Source organism: Oryctolagus cuniculus, chromosome 1 (genome assembly GCF_051225735.1).
Source record: "Oryctolagus cuniculus isolate XC-2025 breed Fujian yellow rabbit chromosome 1, ASM5122573v1, whole genome shotgun sequence".
Taxonomy (NCBI): Eukaryota; Metazoa; Chordata; class Mammalia; order Lagomorpha; family Leporidae; genus Oryctolagus; species Oryctolagus cuniculus.
In genome coordinates this window covers 203,690,747-203,713,361 of record NC_142867.1, presented here as the reverse complement: position 1 = coordinate 203,713,361, position 22,615 = coordinate 203,690,747, and the positions used below count along the sequence as shown (strand labels likewise).

The 22,615-nt window shown below is 43.6% G+C and overlaps 1 protein-coding gene across 3 annotated transcripts in view; it reads right to left on the bottom strand.

The window, feature by feature from the left end:
• The window catches only part of NR4A3 (nuclear receptor subfamily 4 group A member 3), a 40,480-nt gene that overhangs the window by 12,712 nt on the left and 5,153 nt on the right, over nucleotides 1-22,615 (bottom strand). For 2 of the 3 annotated variants that reach the window (XM_008261574.5, XM_008261684.5), the window contains 5 exons: nucleotides 21,026-22,008; nucleotides 17,324-17,453; nucleotides 16,703-16,875; nucleotides 6,342-6,541; nucleotides 3,503-3,681 (listed from right to left, as the gene is read on the bottom strand). In XM_008261574.5, the coding sequence (XP_008259796.1) occupies nucleotides 3,503-3,681; nucleotides 6,342-6,541; nucleotides 16,703-16,875; nucleotides 17,324-17,453; nucleotides 21,026-22,008 (1,665 nt within the window). Of the gene's footprint in view, nucleotides 1-3,502; nucleotides 3,682-6,341; nucleotides 6,542-16,311; nucleotides 16,467-16,702; nucleotides 16,876-17,323; nucleotides 17,454-21,025; nucleotides 22,009-22,615 lie in introns of those variants that run through there. The other variant, XM_089301134.1, reaches the window with a different exon arrangement.

Below are 22,615 nucleotides of genomic sequence, written 5' to 3'. Positions count from 1 at the left end.
GAGTAGATCATCTGGAGACCTAAAAACATTTGAAAACCACAACTGTGGGGAACTCCCTACTTCTGTAGGAAAGAAGAGTGATCTGAAAGAAACCATTTCCTGCCTCACCTCACCGCGCAGTTTCTCTTGAGCAGCACAGAGAGAAGAGGAAAAAGAAAAAGAAAAAAAAAAGAAGAATTAGGGGGAGATAAAGCCCTATTTGTGTAAGCCACCAATAGTGTTCAGATTCTTAATATTTTCCTGGAAAAAAGACTGGGCGAGCTTCTAAGGCTCCATTTCCCTTTCATGAGTCCCTCTCGGTGGTTTCCTACAGATAACTGGGGGCAAACCATCTAATGCCAGTAGCCCAGCCACTCTTCCACGAGCACCCTTTATGAGCAATGGACCTAACTCAGAAGTCAAGACTCAGGGAGGCCTATATTCAAATGACAATTAACTTCCACAGCAGTGCACAGGGTTTCCCAGGCACTGCCATTTCTGCCATCTCCTGATGTTTTCACATATTTCAAACCCGCTCCCACCCAGCAGAGCCCAGAGAAAGTGCCAAGTCCAGAAACCACAAAAGAGGGCTTATTTTCTTGTAGGTATAAGCACAGGACCTGCAATAACTCCTTTTGCTCAATCTGGTAGGAATGTGGGTAGGAACTGGAGCTACCCTTGGGTGGAGGTCCAAAGACACCCACCACAGGCACCTGGTCCATTGTAGGTGCTTGGTAAGTGCAGATTATTTAATATCACTGTTCTCCTTCCAGCCTCTCTCTCTCAAGTTTCCAAAAAGATAGACAGCGAATGTAATACCTTCAAAAGTCACCCCCTGTTTCCTCATGAGTTTGATTTTGGGCTACCCAGGATTTCCATGGGAAAGGGCAGCCATGCGCCTAATTTGAGGGAGCCTCTGTTACTATCGCTCCAGGGGGAGTGTCCTATCCTGTGTCCAGTTTGGTTACATCACAAACCCCATTCCCTACCGTCCTCCCTGTCACTCCATGAAGGAACAATGAAATGCATTACTCAATAGCACATACTGATTAAGTACTGAAACCGAGATTAAAATCTGGGGGTGGAAGTCCATGTTATTTCTGCCATGCCAAATGGCCTCCTCTTTCAGCATTCCACATAAATGGGCAGTGGGAAGAGTAGCTCTAACCACAGGACACACAGCAAAGCAGCTGTAGAGAGCACTGGCATCATCCTTCTCCCAGGTCCTACTTGGAGCTCTCTGCACTAAACTGCCCAATCTCTCCCTGTTGGGGCTGTGTGGCCACCTACATGTCATGACCTCTTGGTTGTCTATTGATTTCCACTTAAAAAGTAAAACTAGAAAAGATGTAGACCTCAGGGGTGAACCCTCCTCATACTATGGGACTGGTCTTTTTCCTCTTAGTTCCTTTCCCCCTCTAATTTGTGCTTAAAACCAGCTGTCAGAGTAGACCTTAAAATGTAAACGTGGCTATCGAGCATCACTGGAGGAAACCTTCTGTGGATCCCCATTGCTCTCAGGATAAATTCTCCCTAACTCATTGAGGCTTCAAAGGTTCTTCATGCTCTCCCCCACCCTTACCTATCAGACCAGCTGCAGCCCCCATTGCTCTATTTTTTGGTCATTTCCTTCTTGAAACTTATGACAGCCATATTTTCAAGTGACTTAAGCAAATTTTTATTTATGCCTGGAATTATCATGCCTTTCAATTTAGCTATAGACATCCTCTGCTTTTATCAAGGACCAGCTGCTGTGATCTCTTCCAATAAGACCCCTCCCACTTGGGGTCTCCAGGCATTTTGTACCCACTCCCATGTCCCCACTGTGGCACTCAACACCTTGTGTTTTATGTATTAGTTTGCATGTTCTAGCTCTTCCTAGGACATGTATTACCATCTCTGTAAGCCCAATGACATGCAGCACAGTGCCTAGATCAGTGAACATTTGTTGATTAATTGGGCTCAACACTCATCTCCATAGAGATGTGGCCATGACTAGTTTTATTTACAAAAAGTGAGGGCTGCCTCTAGTTTTTGTTTTCTGCTTTTTTTTTTTTTAAATGAACAAAACCCCATACTTTCTAATTTGAAATGTTTAACATTCTTAGGAAGAGATGAATGGTTTTGAATTTGATCTGAAGACTTTTAATTCAAAGGTAACCTTCGAGCCACTTTCATTACAGGCCTGCTGGAGTAATATGTGGAGTCTTCAAAATGTTCATGAAAAAATGCTGTTATGAAAAAACTGCATGCACTCCAAATTTTTTGGTGCCAAAATAAACTTCTCTTTTAATTTCATTTTTCTTCTAACTTTTTGAAATGCTCTGATACTTGTGCCTCAAATGTGCTCTGGTATACTATTTGAAAGCCCTCCAAACAGGACCATACTCTTTGAGACTGCTCTTGTTTTTTTCATTAATGACATAAAGTCTCTGACAGCCCCACCAAAAGAAGTGAGTTTTTCATCCAGGACAAAAGACCAAGAGAAAGTCAAGTTCTGCTTGGATCACTGAAGGAGCCAACTAGTGTCTGATTTCAAACTGCAGCACACGTGTGCCATTTGCTTTTCTTTTGCTTCATGTAAACTGTTCAACACATAAACCTCTTAGGGCATACAGACACAGCTAACCGGAAATGCCCCAAGAAGGTACATATTAACAATGTGTAGGCAAACCAATGCATGTTTCTGATACATCAGGAAGAAGAGGTCATCTGCAAGAGAGTGCATCTGGGCCGCTGGAAACTCACCGCCTGCCTGAAACGCATGTTTTTTGCAGTTAAGAGTATATCAATCTGAACTTTAACCCTCAGTCCAGCAGCTTAGCCTGTGTTTGGGTGTGACCCAAAAGGCAGTGATGGATACTAGGTCTGGGTACCTTCTTCTGAAACTCCTATCAGTGCCTCACCAGGCCTAAGTTTCACAGAAAAGGATGAAATCCAAGAGGAACCTGGAAGTACTAAGGAGCGGAGGGAGCCAGGGTTCAAATGCTACAAGGATGCAGTACAAACTTCCCTTACCTAATGTGCACCGCCTAACCCCATCTACCTAGGGATCTAAAAATAGAAAAGGAGAGACATACAGAGAAAGAGGAGCATAATATAGACACTGAATATGTTACATCAGTCCTCTGCCAATCAAAGCAATTACATCAAATTATATTTTATGTGTCTCTAGTCACTAGCAAGTGACTTCACCACTTTTGTCCCACACAACTGAGCTAGTTAAGGTAGTCTTCCTTGGAAACACTCTGTGAAAATCACCCTAATGCAGTTGGTCCAACCATCAGTAGAGCTCCATACAAAGTTAGATTTTTCATATTTGGGTTTGTTGACAATGATAACTCAACAGATTAGGAATCCTCTGTCTTAGAAGTTCATGACAAGTTGCAGATGCATGTTTGTTGAAATTAGGTTGGAAAAGTAGCAGTCATTTTCCTAATTTCCTAATTTTCTGACAAAAGTCAGAAAAGGAGCCAAAGGGGCCGTGATTGATCACATGGAGTTTTGGTGGGGTGGTGCTTACCTGTGATCATGCTCAGTGCTGACAGGCAGGCTAAGGCTTGGATATCAAGGTTCAGGCTCTGCAAATTTAAGGAAAAGTCTTTAATGGAGTCGAGCCACTCTCCAAATCCACGAAGGCACTGAAGTCGATGCAGGACAAGTCCATTGCAGAACACAAACTTATCTTCAGCAGTGTTCGACCTGGAGGGTAGGGAGAGACACATGAAACAGGCTCTACGTGACCACGGGCAGTGTTTGGAACCCAGGGTGGTGCTGGGAAGCACACCCAGACACCTGTGATGTACAAGACTGCGTATCTAGGCATTAATCACCACATGACTTGTTTCTGTTGACATCCTGAGTGAGCCTCAGCTCATGGGAAGGTAGGGTGTTTGGCTCCTGCTGTCTTTACTTGAATCAGTTGCTGGCTTATCCTGGGACAGAATGTGGAGGAACGGGCACTCATGGACCACAGAGATGAAGCCCAGTGCACTGCCTCTCTCTGCAATGAACAGGAGGTTGTTTCTTCAGGGATCCTGAGTCAGGGCTTGTCCATTTTTTCTTAAATGTCAAAACCGGAAAAGGCCTCAGGCTAGACACTGCAATTCCATTCTGCAGACTTTTAAAAACCCAGTTCTCTGCAAGTGCCAGAAGTCAATCATGAACTAAACAGTGGCCTAATATAAAAATGAGTCCTGATTTTATATTACCTTTTCTGTTTTTAACAGTGATACCATGGAGGACTCTCCAAATCTACCCTGATAATTTATATTATGTTCATAATCATCCCGTTATTGTCTCATGGAAGGCGCCCTGGAGCTTCTAGTTGGACGTCACTGCTTAGCAGGGAGGTCTTGGGTACGCCTTTAATCTCTGTGGACTTCCTTCTCCTTAGCGATAAAACAGGGATTGTGATTGCTACCTCCTAAGATTGTGGAGGGAATTAAATAAAATAAAGAATTTGAAAGCCATACATAGTGTCTGGCACACAGGAAGAGTTACCAAGTATTAGGTGCAACTAATTCTGAATTCTCTGTTGCCCTTACTTTAATCTTAGCTTCCCTTTCACTTTCATATCTCTTGCCACACATTTCCTTTTCTTGAACAACTGCATTTACAAGGTAATACCTCTCAAGTGGGGCTTCTGGGGTGAACAGCTTCATTCATTTCTTCACTCAGCGAGTATTTACTGTGCCATGCCCACAGCCAGCCACTGGAGAGGTCTTGGTGAGCAGGACATATACGGTGCCTGCCTGCATGAAGCTTATTTAATCCTTTACTGTGTGCCTAATAGATGATGGTCACATTGCTGGCTTGGCTCTGGCGTACACAGGATTGGCAGCACATGAAGCTAATCAGTGGCATTCTAGTTGTAACTCCACCCCTCCTTTCCCACTGATCTCCCACTGAAGGCACACACACACAGGACAGATGATTCAATCTTAGAATTTAAAATACGTTCTCTAAACACTGGCATCAGAATTACCAGAGCATGAGTTTAACATGCAGATTCTTGGACATCTTCCAAGATCTCCTAAACCAAAATAGATGGGAACTATGCATGGGAACCTGCACTTTGGTGGAGGTGGAGGGTGGTAAGCATGAGAAAGAGGGTAAAGATGCTTATTTTTTTCTATAATACTTGGTGAGATGTTGGTGTAATCTCCTAAAAATTATGAAAAGAAACAAAGAAAGTGGAATTAAATGTGCTATGCCAGAATAAAAACAGTAATAAAGTTTAAGAAAAAGTCTACATGTGGAATTTACAAGGGGAGTTTAGAGCTGAGGTTCTAGTGTTTTGCTCAATCACTTCCTCTTTGCATTTGGTTTCATTAATTATGATAGGTTGGACCAAATCTTTGGATCCAGGAGCTGTTCTCGGAGTAAACATTGAGGATTGAGAAGCTGTGGGAACTCTCTGGAGCCTCAGCAAGTCCACTGGAACAGTAACTTGTTAAATAGAAACCAATGAGTTAAATGCAATGTCCTAAAGCAAATACTTGCTCCCAGGAAATACCTTTAAGTGCCAAGAAAATCTTCCTGGATGGCTAGAATGTTGGACCTGCCATGGACTTCAAAAATCCAACCTCTCCATTTTAGAAAGGAGGGAACTGAATATCCAGTGAGGCAAGCAATTGGCTCAGGGTCTTATCCATGTTAGTTCATATTAGAACTGGCACTAGAAGCGAGGGGTCCAGGCCACTGGTTCAGTGCTCCAGTTCTTGAATGAAGAGCATTATGCATTGCTTCACTCAGAAAGTGTTTACTGAGCACTAAGTGCCCCAGTCTGGATGTGATTTATGCCCTCAGTGTCTATGTGTTGGAGACTTGGTCGTCAGGGGTCAGTGTGGAAGGTAATGGGACCTCTCAGAGGTGGAGCCTGGAGGGAGATGACTGGGTCCTTGCAGGCACTGCCCTCAGAGGGGATTAATGCAGTTCTCATGAAGTGAGTTAGTTTTCAGGAATGTGGATTGTTATAAAAAAGCAACCCTGGCTCCTCCCCATTCTCTGGCTCCCTGTTTCACCATGGGATCTCTCCCTCTGGCACTTGCTACCACCATGACGCCATTTGCTATGCTGTCACACAGCCATAGTATTCACAGTACGAGGGCCAACCCCATAGTATTCAGGTTTGCAGCCTCCAAAGAACTGATCTTGGTAAAACTCATTTTTTTTTACAAAGTACCCAGCCTCAGATTTTTTGTTATATAGCAATAGAAAGTGGACTAATACACAGATCATATTTCATATTTGCTTCTTGATTGGACTCTTCACTGACGGTTCATTTATAAACACAGAAGCTTTCCAATTTCTTTCAAAGGAAGGAATGGACTGAAGGAAGAGAAAATCGTAGCAATTACCTGATGGAAAGTCTGAGAACAAACAGCTCCAAAAAGGCTGATTCTATAAGTAACGTCTGATCTTCTTTGGGGAGATCAGTAAATCCCGGAATCTTCTCCGCCCAGCCTCTGGATACGTCAATGGAGGCCGTCAGAAGGTTGTAGAACTGTTGCACGTGTTCAGCATCTGTGCCCGCAGCGGCCTGGTCGGTAGGGCAGTACTGAAATGCAAACCACAGAGAGCAGCGTTCTCCTGATTCATTCGCAGATTGGCTCTCACAAGCCTATCCATGCCTAAGTCCTTGATTTTAGATCCCACCATTTATAAAACCCGGTCCTATTCACAGTCTCATCTGATTCTCACAGAAATAAAATGACCTTCATTTTATCATTCCATAGACAAAGACATTTGCTCAAATCCCATTAGTGCAATGGCTCTCCAGTCTCCACTGTGGAGCTCTGGAAAACATGCCTTGTCTGGACCCCACCCCCAGAGATTCTAAAGTAGTTGGTCTGGGGTAGGGTTTGGCCACAGGGCATTGTAAAAGCTCCCTGAGTGATTCCAAAGGGCTGCCCATGTTGAGAATTGCTCCCATGGGGCCTGGGCCTGATGGACCTCACATCTCTGCTGATTCTATTATAGCATAGCAGTCTCTCAACAAGATGCCAAATTCTCCCAGTGGGTCTCAAAGTGTGGTTTTGGGGCCAGCATCATCAGCACCACCTGGGAAGGGGTTAGAAATGACAAATCCAGGCCCCACCTCAGGTCCACTAAACCAGAAAATCTGGGATTTATCGGGACTGTAGTTGTTGAAGTCTGAGAATCAGAATTAACCAACAGGACACAAGAAGTAATTCTGCTTGATGTTGATGGATCTCTGTGAGATAAATCCGAAAGTGGAGGAAGGGGAGATGTCCTTGACAGAGCCCAGGTAACTACGTGCCATCTGAGGCCTTGAGGCTACTTAAATTAATTAAAATTTAAAATTCAGTTCCTCAGCCACACTGGCTACAGTTCAAGTGTTCAATAACTGAATGTGGTGTAGAACATTCCCATTGCTGCAGAAAGATCTGTTGGACTGCATTGATCTAGAAAGTCCCAGGAAAATAAAGGTACAAGTAGAAGGGTACAAGTAGAAATAAAGGCTCTAGCAGCATTTGGGTATTCCGGTAGAACCAGGCTCTTGCTTGAGTCATTGAAGGGAAAACATTTCTGCTTTGGGCAGGAAGGTTGATATACCAAGATAATAATCAAGGGACAACCAACAACAAAGAGATTTAAAAGATATGCTGAAACACTCAAGTACATATGCACATCATTTCCTTCACCTTAACAGGACTAAGCGTGATTTTGCATCCCTTCTCTCAGTTGAGCCTTATGGGGCATGGATGTTAATCTTGACTTAACAGATAAGGAAATTGAGGCTCATAGAATTAAGAAGCTTTCCCAGTTACATACCCAGCAGTGGTACAGCCAAGACTTAAGACTTAGGCCATAAGTCCTACACCTCCAGGCACTACCGTGCCTGATGTTACTAGTTGGCAGCCTACGGGATCATTTCTGAAATCTTTACAAAGCATTTTGCTTTACTCTAATTGAAGCTTCCCAGGTATATATTCATGGGTCCCATGTTTCTGTCAACAGCACAGTGACTGGCACATATCAACAAATAATTGTTGGATTTTTTTTCACTGAAAGAACAGTCAAGGTAATGCTGAAGTTTGCCACTCTTCTCTAACCTGGTGGGAGGAGAATTCGTCAATAAGAAACAGGCAATAAGCACAATTTACTTATTGCAAAGCTATCTGGGTGTGAGGAAATGCGGCACTTGTCTAACTGGGCCTTTCTTTTTCTTTGTGTTTTTCCAGTACACAGCATAAAAATAACTTAAGAATCATTAGACAGAGAGCCAACCTACTTTAATCCAAGTTTTGTCTGGTCCCTAATATGTTAAATACTGTAACACTTCTCTGAGCCTCAATTTTCTCCTCTGTAACATGGGTACAAAACCTTTCTCAAACTGTTGTGATGATTAAATTTGAAAAACCATGTGAAGGGCCTGCTATGCAGAACATGTTTCACAAGTTGTCAGTTCTTGGAACTATCAGCAGCACCCAGTTTCAATATTTATAAAATAGGGGGCTGGGCTGAAGCAGGTTTCTAAATTTCAGCCCTGGCTTTGTAAGATCTGTAATTCTGGGTCCAGTTCAGAGCCCCGACTCCTCGGTTCCCAACAATCACACACAGTGTCTGGGACTCTGGGAGGCCCTGGATTTTCTGTGATGTGATGGAGCAAAGTCCAGAAGGAAGCAATCCTCCTTTCCCAGGGACATTCAGGGATCAGCATGAGCCTGTGTTGTACCCATTTCCCACCTTCTCCTTTCAGCATATACACTCTTAACTGGAGGAGAATGGGAAAAGGGATTTAAATTTTTCCCAGTTTCTCCTCTTTTATGACTCTAATTCCATGTGTTCCCCAAGGGCAGGATGACATTCAGGGCAGGACTGCCTTTTAAAAGCCAAATGAGTGGTGCTATGGAACAGAACAAAGTATGATGGATCAGGCAAGCAGGTCATTGGATCCTCAACCAGGCTCTAGCACTGAACTGCTCTGTAGCTCTAGTTGAGTCACTTAGCCTCTCTGGTTTTGTTTTTGCCTCCAAGACAGTAATCAACAGGATTAGCTTATCCCTAAGATTCCTTCTGGGTCTTGCATTCAGTGATTGTATATGTTGGTAAATTGCACCAGGTATGATGTGATTGCCTAGAATCTGATATTGATTAAGTATTATTAAAACAAAACAAACAAACAAACAAACAAAAAAAACAGTGGTTAAATGGAGAGTAAAAAGACCATAGGATGTAAACTTTTCCCCAGGAATGGGACCCAACAGCTCCTGTCTGCACTGACTTTCCTGAAACCATGGCTTACAACACAACAACCTATGCTTCTAATATTTGTTCAAAACCCATGAGAGCACACAGGGTCCTCTGCAGGCCTCTGCTCCTGCTGGCTCACATTTCATGCCTCCTGCACACAGGGAGATGCAGTCTCTGCCGCCCTGTGTGTGTGTACTTTTCTCTGATGGAGCTCAGTGAGGAGGAAAGCCAGCAGGCCTGGCCTGCCAGGCTCACGCCAAATCCTATGGGCTGCACCTGCAGTGATTCTGGTCCACATCCCAGAACTCTGGAGTCAAACTGGATTCAGCCTGAGCCACCAGCAACTGGGGGGGAGGGGGGGAACTAGAGGGGGAAGGGAGAAGTCAAGTGTCTCTTCTATTGAATATAAGATTTGAATAGCAAAACACTTTAGATTCTTCTCTGCCTGACCTACCAGTTTAGACTGAAGTTGGAAGCACTGGACCCCCAGCCCTGCTTCTGGGCTCTTCTAGATTATTCTCTTAGAACTGGATAGATCTGGGGCTCACTGAAGAAAATACAGAAATATTTGTCTACTGATCATGCCAATTAAATATAGGCCAAATACAAAAAGTCTTTTAAAATGAAATTTTTTCCCCTGTTTGCCTTGATTTTTTTTTATTGCAGCCAGTAGACATAACTGGTCTACCAGAACTCTGGCCTTACAGTAGACAACTCAGAGTCACAGTGTTACACAGTTACTAACAGCCAGCCCTAGTGGAGATTTCTCTGAAGCACCCAGAATAATGGCCAAGAGCTGCAAACGGCAATGGATATTATTCAAACTCCAGTGAGTCTACACACTTCATATGGCAATAGCACAGCTGTGCAAGTCAGACTTGAGCAACAGCCTATGCCTAAAATAAAATATTTAAAAGGGAATTAAGAGAGAGCCTTGGAGAACACCAGTTCTAAAAGTTGGCAAGGTGGTGCTTTAATAGCATCTCCCTTTCAGCCCTGCCTAATATGTAAAATTATCCTAAGGACGTGTTTTTCACTCCGTAGAAGGCTACTTTCTCTGAGTCTTTATATATCAAAATGTTTTAAATGTGATCATTCTATGAGTCAAACAATCTAGATGTATTCTTATGTCCTTACATTTTAAAAAGTGGTGTTTTAAAAATTGGCAATGAAAACAAATTGGCAATGAGTATATTTTCCCGCAAATTTCTTCTTTTCTGATCTAACCGCCTGCCCCTCCTCAAAAGACTCACAAAACTCCTCTCCTCCCACGAAAGACATCTCAACAGTTATGTAGTGCATGACATCCATCAGCTACTCAATAAATATGTGTAAAATACATTAATTTCTGAAAAACGTATATATCTATTGCTTATCTCTTCCCAACCCCAAGAAAAGCTGGAAAATTGAAGGAATGACTGACTTGTGATTGTGAATCTCTATTGAAGGTTCTCAAACCCCAGCATGCCAAAGAATCATCCGAGGCACTTGTCTGCTTCCCCTTCCTCCCAATTCTGATTCGAGAGGTCTGGCTGTAGCCTGGGAATCCGCTTTTAAGCAAACACTGCAGCACTTTCTGGGCCCCCAGCTTTGGGAAATGCTGACCTGTGCCCACAGCAGAACTGCAGCAGATGTAACAGTTAGAGGGTCAGGGAGTCAGAAGGGTAGAGGGGGTCAAGGGAGTGCATTTGACCCCATCTCCTCTACATTTAGATAAGGAGACAGTGCCATGGAGGGGGCCGGACTGGGCTGCAGTCATCCTGTGAAGCAGGGCAGTTTGAGAGGGGCTTCTGAGAAGCCTCCAGCAACTACTCTTTTAGCAGTCTTAGACCTGCTGCTGACTTTGTAGATCTAACATGTGTTAGCCATGTTGTTTCTTACGGCTATCTTGTTCCCATTTAAATGTCACTTGCTGGTGTCTGGTTTTATCCAGGCAATGTTTCTCCTATTTAAGCCTGCTTCTGCATTAAGTAACACCGATTACCACAAACACCCTAGTGTGCCGAAAAATATTTCAAATGACCAACTAATGAGGACGTTAAGTATATTTTCTCATTAGCAATTATGCAGCCTCCAAAGCCAAGCCGAGTTATCTATATAGACTTGCATTGCTAAATGAAAAGCAACTGTGGGCAGAGACTCGCAGCATTTCAAGGAGAAACAAATTGAATGTGACATGTTTTGACTGCACTGATGTACAAGGATCTGAACTCACTTTTGTGGGAGAGAAGTTTTGCCCAAAGGAGAAGTGAAAGTCCCAGGGCCAGGAACACGTCACAAAGCTCAGGAGCTCTCTTTCTGGCCTCTAAAACATTCATTCCTTCTGGGACTTGGAACTAAACCCTGCCCTTCCCCACAAATGGGGAGAAAACTGCTCATTGACTCCTTAAAGGCACAAACGCTGATCCATGAAGACCGAAACACACCAGGCTGGCGAGCATTTTCTTCTTTCTCTATTAACCTGATTCACTGGGGGAAGTTGGTACTGCTAATAAATCGTGTTTGTCAGATCTACTATCTGGCACAAATTTGACAGGGCAAAATCTTACTTAAAATGGAATAAATTACAGATACATACTAGACTGTTAACCTTGGTTATCCCGAGAGGTAGGATCAGAAGAGGAAGAAGAGACTCTCAGTTTTTTATTTTTACTTCTAAATGGCTTGCCTGTTTTTTAAAAAAAAAAAACACTAATGGATATTACTATTATTGCAATTATAGTATTATAAAATATAATGAAGCTTCTATTTTAAAAAATATAGTAAATTGGCATTTATTTGCCAGTTAAAAATAATTGATATTAATGTTGTAATTATAATATTGTAAAATATAAAAAGCCTTTTTTTAAACAATCTAGTAAATTGACATTGGTACAAGCAGCAATATTATAAAACAGAAACATATGAGTGTTCTTCAAAAGGTTTATAGTTGGAGCAGGCATTTGGCCTAGCAGTTACACTACCAGTCGGGATGCCTGCATTCCGTATTGGAGTGCCTGGGTTTGCACCCTTACTCTGGTTCCCATTCTCGCTTCCTACTGATGCAGATCCCAGAAGGCCACCGGTGCTAGTCTCTGCTAGGTCTCTGCTGCTCACATAAGAGTCCTGAATTAAGTTCCCAGCTCTTAGCTTAAGCCTGGCCCAGTCTTAGCCATTGTAAGCATTTGGGGAGTGAATCAGAGAACGGGAGTATTCTCTTTTCTCTGTCTCTCTTTGCTTCTTAAAAAAAAAAAAAAAAAAACTCATGGGAAAATGGAATTAAAGAAATGTTAATTTTGGTGCAAAAAAGTGGAATGCAGGCATAGCTATGTGGTGTTGTTTTTTTGCCTTTTTTTTTTTTTGTAATATACATTTTCTGAACTTTTTGAAGACCCCTCTTATTACCTTGAGTGATGAGATCTGGATCTTGTCCTAGCTCTGCCACCTACCTCAAGGCAAACCCATTAGCCCCTTTAAGCCTTAATTTACCCCTCTGAAAATACAGGAGTTGGATTAGATGCTCTCAAGTTCACCTCTAGTTCTGTGAATTTGTAAATGTAAAAACTTTCAAGGGAAGGTACTATGAACATATGAACATTGAATTTTGGTGAGTGACAGTCAAAAAAGGAACAAAATCATAAAGTATATCACACAAGGCTGGGGGCTCAAGTGAACATATATAAAAATGTATGTGGGGGCTGGCGCTGTGGTGTAGTGGGCTAGGCTTCTGCCTGCGACACCTGCATCACATATAGGTGCTCATGTCCTGGCTGTTCCTCTCCCAGTCCAGCTCTCTGCTAATGCACCTGGGAAAGCAACAGAAGATGGCCCAAGTTTTTGGGCCCCTGCACCTGCATAGGAGACCTGGAGGAAGCTCCTGGTTCCTGGCTTCAAATTGGCACAGCTCTGGCCATTGTGGCCATTTGGGGAGTGAACCAGCAAATGGAAGACCTTTCCCCCTGTCTCTCCTTCTCTCTGTCTGTAACTCTGCTTCTCAAATAAATAAATAAGATGTTTTTTTAAAAATATATGTGATGGTGCCTGGCTTGAGTAGGCACACAATGAATTCTTTGTGTCTTCATATTCTGAGAAAGAACAAAGCATGGGCAATCTTGTTAAATGACAGGTTTCTTAACCACATGTATGCTTATATGTCTATGTATATATAAGCACTCGAGTTTAGGGACAGTAAGCTAAACCTTAGAATCGTAAAATCTCAGTAGATGGAAAAGATGACGTGTCATCCGAGATAACCCTTCCTCTTGAAAGGAGTCCTGTCACGTGTTCTCTTTAATTACTTCTTGTGTTGAGGAATTCACACTTTCACAGAGCTGTTATAGCCAAGACAGTGTGTCTTCAGTGCAAGCTGGAAGAGGTTGCTCTCTCTCTCCGTCCAGATCTACTCTTGGGAACAAGTTTGTTTCACCACAGGGTACAAGAGTGACCTAATCCCACCAGATCTTCTCCTTTCCTGTTTATATATTTCCTCCCAGCATCCTTCACAAGTTTCCAGAAACAGTGTATCTATCTCCCTCTTAAATCCCAGCTTGGAATTGGACTTGATCTAAACTTGAAGTATGGTCTGAAAGGACAGAGTCTGGGACCATCCACAACGCGGGTGTCGTCCCATACTGTATCTACTACTGCAGACTAAGGTAATTTAGCATCCCTGCCTCTTGCCACACACACATACTTTGTTAGCTCAGATTGAGTGCATACAAAATAGACTCCGGAGAGCTTCTTAACACGAACCACTGGCAAGCCAAGGCCCTTCCATTTTTTTTTTTTAATTTTAAATACTGAGCTTCACATTTATTTTTGTTAACTTTCTCCGTGATGGTTTCAGCCCTTCCTGTTCCAACCTGTCGAGATCACTCTGAATGTTGATACTGACATCCATCATATTAGCGATCCCTCCCAGCTTTCTGTCATCTGCAAATGTGATCAGCATGCTCCTATGCCTTCATCCAAGTTTCTGATGAAAACTCACTGTATTTTTTAAAGTCTTTTAATTTACTTGATTTTGGTCCAATTTTTTGATAATTTTGTAAAGCTATCTAAAAGCAGGAGAATCTAAGCTATGAGGTTCAATCTGATCCTAAAACAATGCAATTAAAGTAAGTATGTTTTGCAAGATTGAGCCAGGCCTTAAAGATAGTATAATGTGACCCACACTCTGGCATGGTCAATCCGTTATTTTGGACAAAGCTAACAACTAAATTGGATAAATGTTTGTTGATGAGGATGATGACTCTAGATTCACACACTGAATGGTGTGGAGGCAAGCAAACATGCTGGATTGATTTTGCAGTGTGGAGACTGTTCCCAGCTGGGACAACTCAAAGTGCCGGGAGGGTTTGCCATTGAATGACTAATTAGGCCATGTCTACAGATAATTGCATAATTTGGGGCCAAAAAGTCACTTTGGGAGGCTAACTTCTCTGAGCGACCATTGATAGTGATTTCAAATGCCCTGGGATAATGTCAGAATGTATGCTAGAGCCTTAGCCTAGGCAGTATCTAGAAGCTTCATTAATTCAGATGAATTACATAAAGAGAAGCCAGGGGTGCTTCAGGGAGGGAGGAGTCTTCGTTCCTGAATATTTTTTTCCATCACCTACTCTCACTGAAACAAGAGAGGCACCGACGCTTGGTATTTAAGAGCACAGACTTTGGGTCCAGTACACTCAGCTCCTAATTCTATTTCTAGTGCATATTAGCTATATGACCTTGAGCTATTAGCCTCTTCCAGTTTGAATTTCCTCATCTGTGAAACAGGCATCAGAATACTTACCTTAATGGTGTTGCACGGTACTTGACTTGTACTATTCAAGCTCATTAGTATTTTTGACAAATGACACTGTAAAAAATTTTGGCCAAGGAAATAGCATATAGGGCATTGTGCTAAAGCTTTGACAAGTGTCAAAATATTTAATCTTCACAAACAAGCCCAGGAAGAAGATATTATTATTATTATTATTACCCCATAGCACAGATGAGGAAACTGAGGCATTAAAAAGTTTAACCTATTGCTCAAGGTCACCCAGCTAATAAATGGTGGCATTAGGATTTTCATCTAGGCCTGCATGATTTCAAAGCCCAAAGTCTCAACAACTGCATTCTTCTGTTATACTATTATTTGAGATTTGACTTGCATGAAGAGATGCTACTTGTAATCAGGATAAGAGTCCTCAACCTTTGGTGCTAAGGCTCTCCCATGCTTCTCATAGGAGTCTTGTGATCAGGTGCAGAGAGGCGGCTTCAGCGCCTATAATGAGGGTGAGGAGCAGGAAAAGAGGATCACAGCAGGGACACCAATCATTTCTGTCAACTCTACAACCTAAGAGGAGGGCCCATGGCAAAGACATAACTCACACTCTTTGCCAGCCATTCAACCAGAAGCTTGGAATGCTGATTAGAACTGGGGAGGGCAATGTGGGAGTAGCTGCCAGGTCCGATCAACCATCCGGGGACCTCTGGACTGCTACCTGTTTTTCTGTGTGCAAGCTCTGTTTTTAGGTTTTCTTGTCTTCCCGTGGGACAATGCTCCCTACAGCTCGTGGCTGTTTAAAGGAGTCAGTGTACCACCATGTCTAACATGTAGAAATTGTTCAGTCTTTATCAACTTTTTCCCTTCCCCTCCCTCCTCATTGAGACCCTGTTTTACTAGAAGTTTGCTCTTTAAGTCCTTTTAAAAAACTGTCTTATGGTAACATTTATATATTTTCTCAGAAAATCCTTTCTCTCTCGGCTCTTCTCTGTGTTGTCCAGATTTGGGGGCAATGTGCAGAGTTCAGACAGCTGGGATCTGATTACATCCCCTATGAAATGAAAATGTCGATATGTTTTGGTTGACTAACAACACTGGTAATCATTTATGATTTTCACGATGTTTTCATCACTCTTGTGTGACTGCTGTTCAGAGCACCCCTCTGGGGTTAAGTATTGTAATCATCTCCACCGTAGGGATGAGAAAGGCAAGAGCAGGAGCCAGGTGACACAGGCAGGAAGCAGCGGAGGCAGCGTTCCATCCCAGTCCTCCTGACACCTCCCGATGCTGAGGCCAGGGCTCACTCCTCTCCATCAGTGCTCTAATTCCTCTGAATAGGCAGCAGGTCAATCAATGCCGGTGCAATTGGGTAAACTGCTTAAGGATAACTTGAGGCTTGCCCAGATGGTTTGATCACAATATGAAAAAACCAGAAGCCACTTGGTCTAGACCATACAGAAAGCTACACATTGTAGTTCACCTGTGCAGATTTTCATTAGCACAACCACCAGGAATCCTGCAACAATGAGTATGACAGGTGCAGCTCTGTCAGGGTCATTTGTTAAGGCATTTAGAGATCCAATAAGGCAAAAATTATTTGGTGCAATGGATGCACTGAATTGCTAAATGAAGTGAGAAATATAGAAAAGGTATGAAAACTCTCTAGCGAAGTCATTCAAGCAACTCGTATTACTAGTATCTTGAATAGAGACCCCGATGGTTCATTTGAAAGCAGGACATAGTAAAACTTACTCTGGAATAATCAAGATCTCTGGGTGTTGAGTCTGTTAAAGCTCGGACAAGGGCATTCATCATACAGATCGGAGGAGAAGGTGGAGAGGGTTGAGAAGGTTCCTGCTGTAAAGGGCTCTTTGGTTTGGAAGGCAGCCGACCTCTCCTCCCTTTCAGACTATCTGTACGCACGACTGATGCAGAGAGAGAGAGAGAGAGAGAGAGAGATAGAGAGAGAGAGAAACAACCGTCAAATATTTTGTTATAAATCACAAAAAGGAATCCAAATACATTATAGTTGAGCAGTCATTAATGAGACCGAACATTTAAAAGAGGCAATGTTTAGAATGAGTTGAAATAAACAATGTAGAAGCCACCCCATACTTGCATTTCGTAATGTATTAGCTCTAAAAGCTTGTGTCTTAAATAAAAGTAAAATGTGTGTACACAAGCTCATTATTGGTTTTGAGAAATGAGAATAAGTAGTCCTCAGTTATTTTTAGGTAAAAAACATACCATAAAAATAAAATGCTGGAAAAGAGGAACTAGGAAATTCACCATCCCAATGTAAATATTAACATTTTTCAACAATATCTGAGACTATGTATAAGAAAATCAGCTTAAAAAAAGTCATCTTCATACCTTCTTTAACCATTCCGACACTGAGACACTTCTGAAATCGACAGTACTGACATCGGTTTCGACGTCTCTTGTCTACTGGGCAGTTTTTATTAGCGAGGCAAACATATTTTGCATTTTTCTGCACTGTTCTCTGCAAAAATACAATACAGGGACACTCAAGTAACAGTTTCTGGAAAGAGGTAGGACCTGACAAGATGTATTTTAATTACAATGTGAAAAGCGACAGTGCAATTCATATAATTAGATAAATTTAATTTCCTAACACGCTAGCCTGCAGGAAAAACAATTTTATTAGTGTTAGCTGCTGACAATGAAAATCATCTTGGATTGTTCTGAAGCAAGTCTCAGGAGACACCCAACTCTGAATGATAAAATCATATCTGAAATTACCAGGTCAACATATCATACCTTGGAGGATTAGATTATCTTCACTTTTAATATCCCTTTGGGAACAATTTTCTACTTGTTATACTCCCCTGATTGTTGCTGACCTTATTAAAATAAAATCAAAAGTATCTGGGATGTACTTTGTATGCTATCACTATCGTAAGTCAAATATCACAGTTTTGTTACCCAATAGAGATGAAAACCATCAAAAAGCAAAATCAGGATTTGTCTAGTTAAAACATATATGAAATACTGTCTTAATGACAAATGAAACTCACTCAGCCTGTGTATTTTATCTTAAAGGATACATATGATAAGCTGGCCATTTCTGATTTTTGAAAGCAAACTCTTGAAATTAGATACTAAAAATCACTATCACATCCAAGAAAAGAAAAAAAAAAGCTTAGATATAAAAGAACAAGAGAAAGAGATATAAGAGCCATACATTAGTGAAAATTCCCATTAATAGGTCATTTCATAAATAACTATTGACAGAAACACCAAAATAACCATATTGCAAAAGTCATTCACTTGGCTTAGATATAAAAATAATGTTGTATTTTTCAGAATCACATATAATTTTGAAATGACACATGGAAAAATAAGCATATTTTATGCTCTGGATATAAAAGAATGCTTGTTTTTTTAAACTGAAAACATTTATGCCAATAGCTAGATTTCACCACTTGGAGTGAAACTGTTGACAAATATATCTGGGAAGCCTAGGCTACATTAAAAAACAAAAAAAATCCAGGTAGCTTGGGCTTTGTGATCTATTTTGTGTCCAAAAGTCTAGATTTACTTCCAATTTTTCTTTCAGTCACCTCCAACTCCTGTGTTTCCGTTTTCACCCTAACATCTTCCAATTTCACTTCAAGGGCTGGTTTTTAAATTGCATGAAACTTAACAAAGCCACCCTATCTCTCTAAAACATGTTTCTCCTGCTTTGGAAGGTGATTTTCATCTAAAATGCAAATCCCAAACACAAACACACTTCTGAATTTCCAGCATTTAAATTCTCAGCAGTCTATAAGGATATAAAACTTGTGTCTCTTCACTGAAGCTGTCTTTCATTGACCATGCAGTCATTTCTAACACTTGCTTTCTTGCCATCATTCTCAAGGCTTTATGCCAATCTGAGTGCCAGTGGCATTTGCTTCAGGTATACATTTTCCCAATAACCTGAAGGCTTCCTCACGTTTGTGTGAGCCTGCGCAGTGCAAGGAGAGGCAGAGATCGTTACAGTTCAATCACCGAATTCCCATCATTAACTGCACTTCATGTCACATTTTTAAAGAATTCAATTTAATGGTAGAAAGCCACTGGGTGAAACCTGCTCCTGTTCCCTTAATTAACAGATCTGTAGGGTGGTTCTCCCTCATCCTGCCCCCTCCCTTTCAAGTATAGATTTGTTTTCAAGGGATTGCTGCAGCAAAGGTAAGCTGTTGGGGAAACTTAATGGACATTTCTAGAGGTGGAATGTATTACCATGTCTGCATTTTTGTCAACTCTTGGTTGTTTAGGGCTGACTATGACTGTGGATTATTTGTAATCCTCTTAATTGTTTTACTTTCTTTTCCCCCTTTCTGCTGCCAGTTTCACTGCCCTTCAGCATTTCCACTAAAAGGCTTCAAAAATCAAATCTGATAAAGGAATGCAGATACTTGAAAGCAGCCTTGGTACGGCTTGAATAGTTAAGACAGAGAAGACAACTAAACTAAATGCAAAAAAAAAAAAAAAAAAAGGCTAAGGTTGTGCACTTAAAACATCAACATCCATAATGCCTGTAGGGCACTTAAAATATTGCAAAGTCTTACCACAAGCTCTTCCTCATTTATCTTCAGAATTCAATTAATAACATGATTACCATCCCCAGTTCAAAAATAACTATAGCTTGTGGGTAGTACACTCATCCATAAACATGTGCATTTCAATAAATACTTGATAGTTTTCACTTAATAATGAATTATTGTTTTATGATCTTTTAATATGATAAAGTGCTTCCATTTTTTTTAAATCCTTCTCTGCGTTTTTTCACTGATAGGGAAATGGAGTCCTACAAAGAAATGTTGTGCCCAATGTCATACAATTGGTAGGTGACATTTGGAACAGTGCTCCTTTTGAGTCTTTTGACTCCAATTCCAGCATGCTAACCAGATACATTCCATTGGTCTCCCAAAACCTAGTTACCCTGTCAGCATCCTGCTCCTCGCCTCGCCTTCCTCTACTCTACCCCACACTGGAGACTAGGAAGTGACCTGTGTGCATTTGCAAAGGCATGAAATAACAGCCAGAGGGGTGGGAGTGAGGAGGGTGGGACAGAAGTATCTGAAGCTTGGGAATCAGAGCAAAAAGTATAGCAGCAAGACAAGACCTTTCCCCACCACCACCAAGCAGTAGAAAGAGGAACCAACTGGGTCCTCGTGTGCAGCTTACACCCTGCCCAAGACTTTGCAGCTCTAGGGTTCAGCTCCTCATGGGTAAAATACAGGGCACTTCCAAAAGTTCCCAGAATAATGGAATTAGAAGATAGTGTGCATTTTCTGTGACCTTACGGAAGACCTCTAACCTCTAATAAGGGAAGGCTGAAGACACAACTGCTGTAAAATCCTCCTTTAGATCTGAGAGGATGAATGCTGCCTGCACCTGACACTCACAGAGGTAGGGGAGGGTTCCTAGAGGACACAGTGGGTTGGTGAGACCCCAGGCCCCAGCTTCTGTCATCCATGGAGGGAGCTGCTCCTACTGCATCCAGCCGGTGGCTCCTGTCTGTTCTGTACTGAAAAGCTGTGAAAAGGGCATGCCTTCTGGGGTCACACACATGAGTTGGCAACCTGCCTCCATTCTCTCTCTCTCTCTCTTTCTCTCTCTCTCTGTGTGTTCTGGTCAGTGGATCAATCACAGTGAGCCTTCCTATGAAATAACGATAATATCTACCTTCAAACGCTGTTAACAATAATAGTGAGCATCCACAATTCAATCTTAGGACTGTCTGAGTCCACAAGGAGACACCCGGGATGGACAGACAAGAAATGCAGTGAGGTTTTTGCATCGTTGAAGTCAGGGATCCTTTTGAGAATCTGCTGAAAAGCTCTCTCTAGAGAGATGCTTCTAAGGCCATGTCAGGTCAGGAGGTTTCCAGACTCCTCAAATTCCTGTCCAGGGCTTTCAAAAGTGGCTGTGAAGGTACCAGGAAAGGCCACAGGATCACACAGCCTAAGGGTTAGGCCTCTCAAACAGGGCTCCTACACCCACCCAGATGCTCCCCAGGGCAGGGGGCTGGCTGCAGGGGTGGGGGCGGGGCACCATGCTCACCTTGAAGAAGCCCTTGCAGCCCTCGCAGGTGCGCACGCCATAATGTTGGCAGGCAGCGTTGTCCCCGCACACGGCGCACGTGCCCTCGCCCGACGACGAGCTCCTGTTGGGAGGCGACGGCAGGCTGGGACTCTCGCCCAGCAGGCTGGACGCAGTAGGGGAGGCCGTGAGGCCGAGCGGCGGGAAGGGCAGCGCGGCCGCCCTCTTGGCCAGCGGCAGCCCGTACGGGTGGCCCTCGAGCGCGGCAGCCTGGCTGCCCGCGGCGGCCGCGGCCCCCAGAGGCAGGCTGAGTGCAGCGGCGGCCGTCGGGTCGTAGCCCAGGTGGTGACCGCCGGCCGGGCTGGGCGCGGGCGGGTGCGGCGGCGAGGGCTTGAAGTGGAAGAGCGGGAAGCGCGGGCCGGCCACTGTGGGCACCGCCTTCATCGGCGGGTCCAGCAGCGGCCCGGGCGCGATGCAGCTGGACGCGGACGACAGCGCGTCGTCCCACAGCGCCCCGGTCTGCTGGGGGAAGCCGGGCGTGGTGGGGGTGGACGGCGGGGACTGCTTGAAGTACATGGAAGTGCTGGGCAGCACCTCGTCTTCCTGTCCGGAGGCAGGAGGAATGGAAGGCTGCTGCTGCGGCGGCTGAGGCTGAGGCTGCGGCTGGTGATGGTGGTGGTGGTGGTGGTGGTGATGGTGGTGATGGTGGTAGCCGTGCGAGCGCCCCTCCTCCATCTTGATCAGGGGCCGCGGCCCGGACGGCTGCATTTGGTACAGGCAGGAAGGCTTGAGTTCGTAGCTGCTCGAGTAGCCCTCCATGAAGGTACTGAAGCTGGGCAGGGACGTGGTGGCTGTGGCCGTGATCTCGGTGCCGCCGAGGTCCATGGTCAGCTTGGTGTAGTCTGGGTTCATGATCTCCGCGGCGTACTCGGAGCCGTACGTCTGCGCTGCATAACTGGAACCTGGAGGTGAAGGGCTATACTGGGCTTGCACGCAGGGCATATCTGTGGGGACAGGGACAAGGGTCTCTCAGCAGCAAGTCGACACCCCTTTTCCTCGCTAACAGGCGGCGCTGGATTCATTGCTCTCTAATCTAGAAAGCAGAGAGGAAGCGACAGCCTCTCCTGCTAGCAGACTTAGGGCTCCACGCTTTCTTCCTCCCTGGGAAGAAAGCTGAATCCCTGACTGATGGAGGGGCCACAGGACACCAAAACCCAGTTTCCTGGAGACCTCTGTACCCAGCCTGCCCCGTCCTTCTCCAGGTCCGGGAACCTGTGCCCCAAGCGTTTTTTTTTTTGGAAAGACTGCCTTTGAATCCTCTAAACTAATTAGGGTGGCCTCCTGAGCCACAAGCTGGGAGGACAAAGAACAAGCCAATGAATGCCCGGATGGTTTCTTCTTGGGGGGGAAAGAGGCCACTGGTCTCCCAAACCACACACACTGATTTGCAAACCCATGAGTTTTTAAAAAAGGGGGGAGGGTGTCCTATGTGGGACTAACTGGCCCACTGGGAGACAGTGACATTCTAACATTTCATGAGTACCAACTGAGGCTGCCCACACACATGCAGCTGCTTTTTGCCACCTCTCCCCACTTCTTCAAACAAGGCTA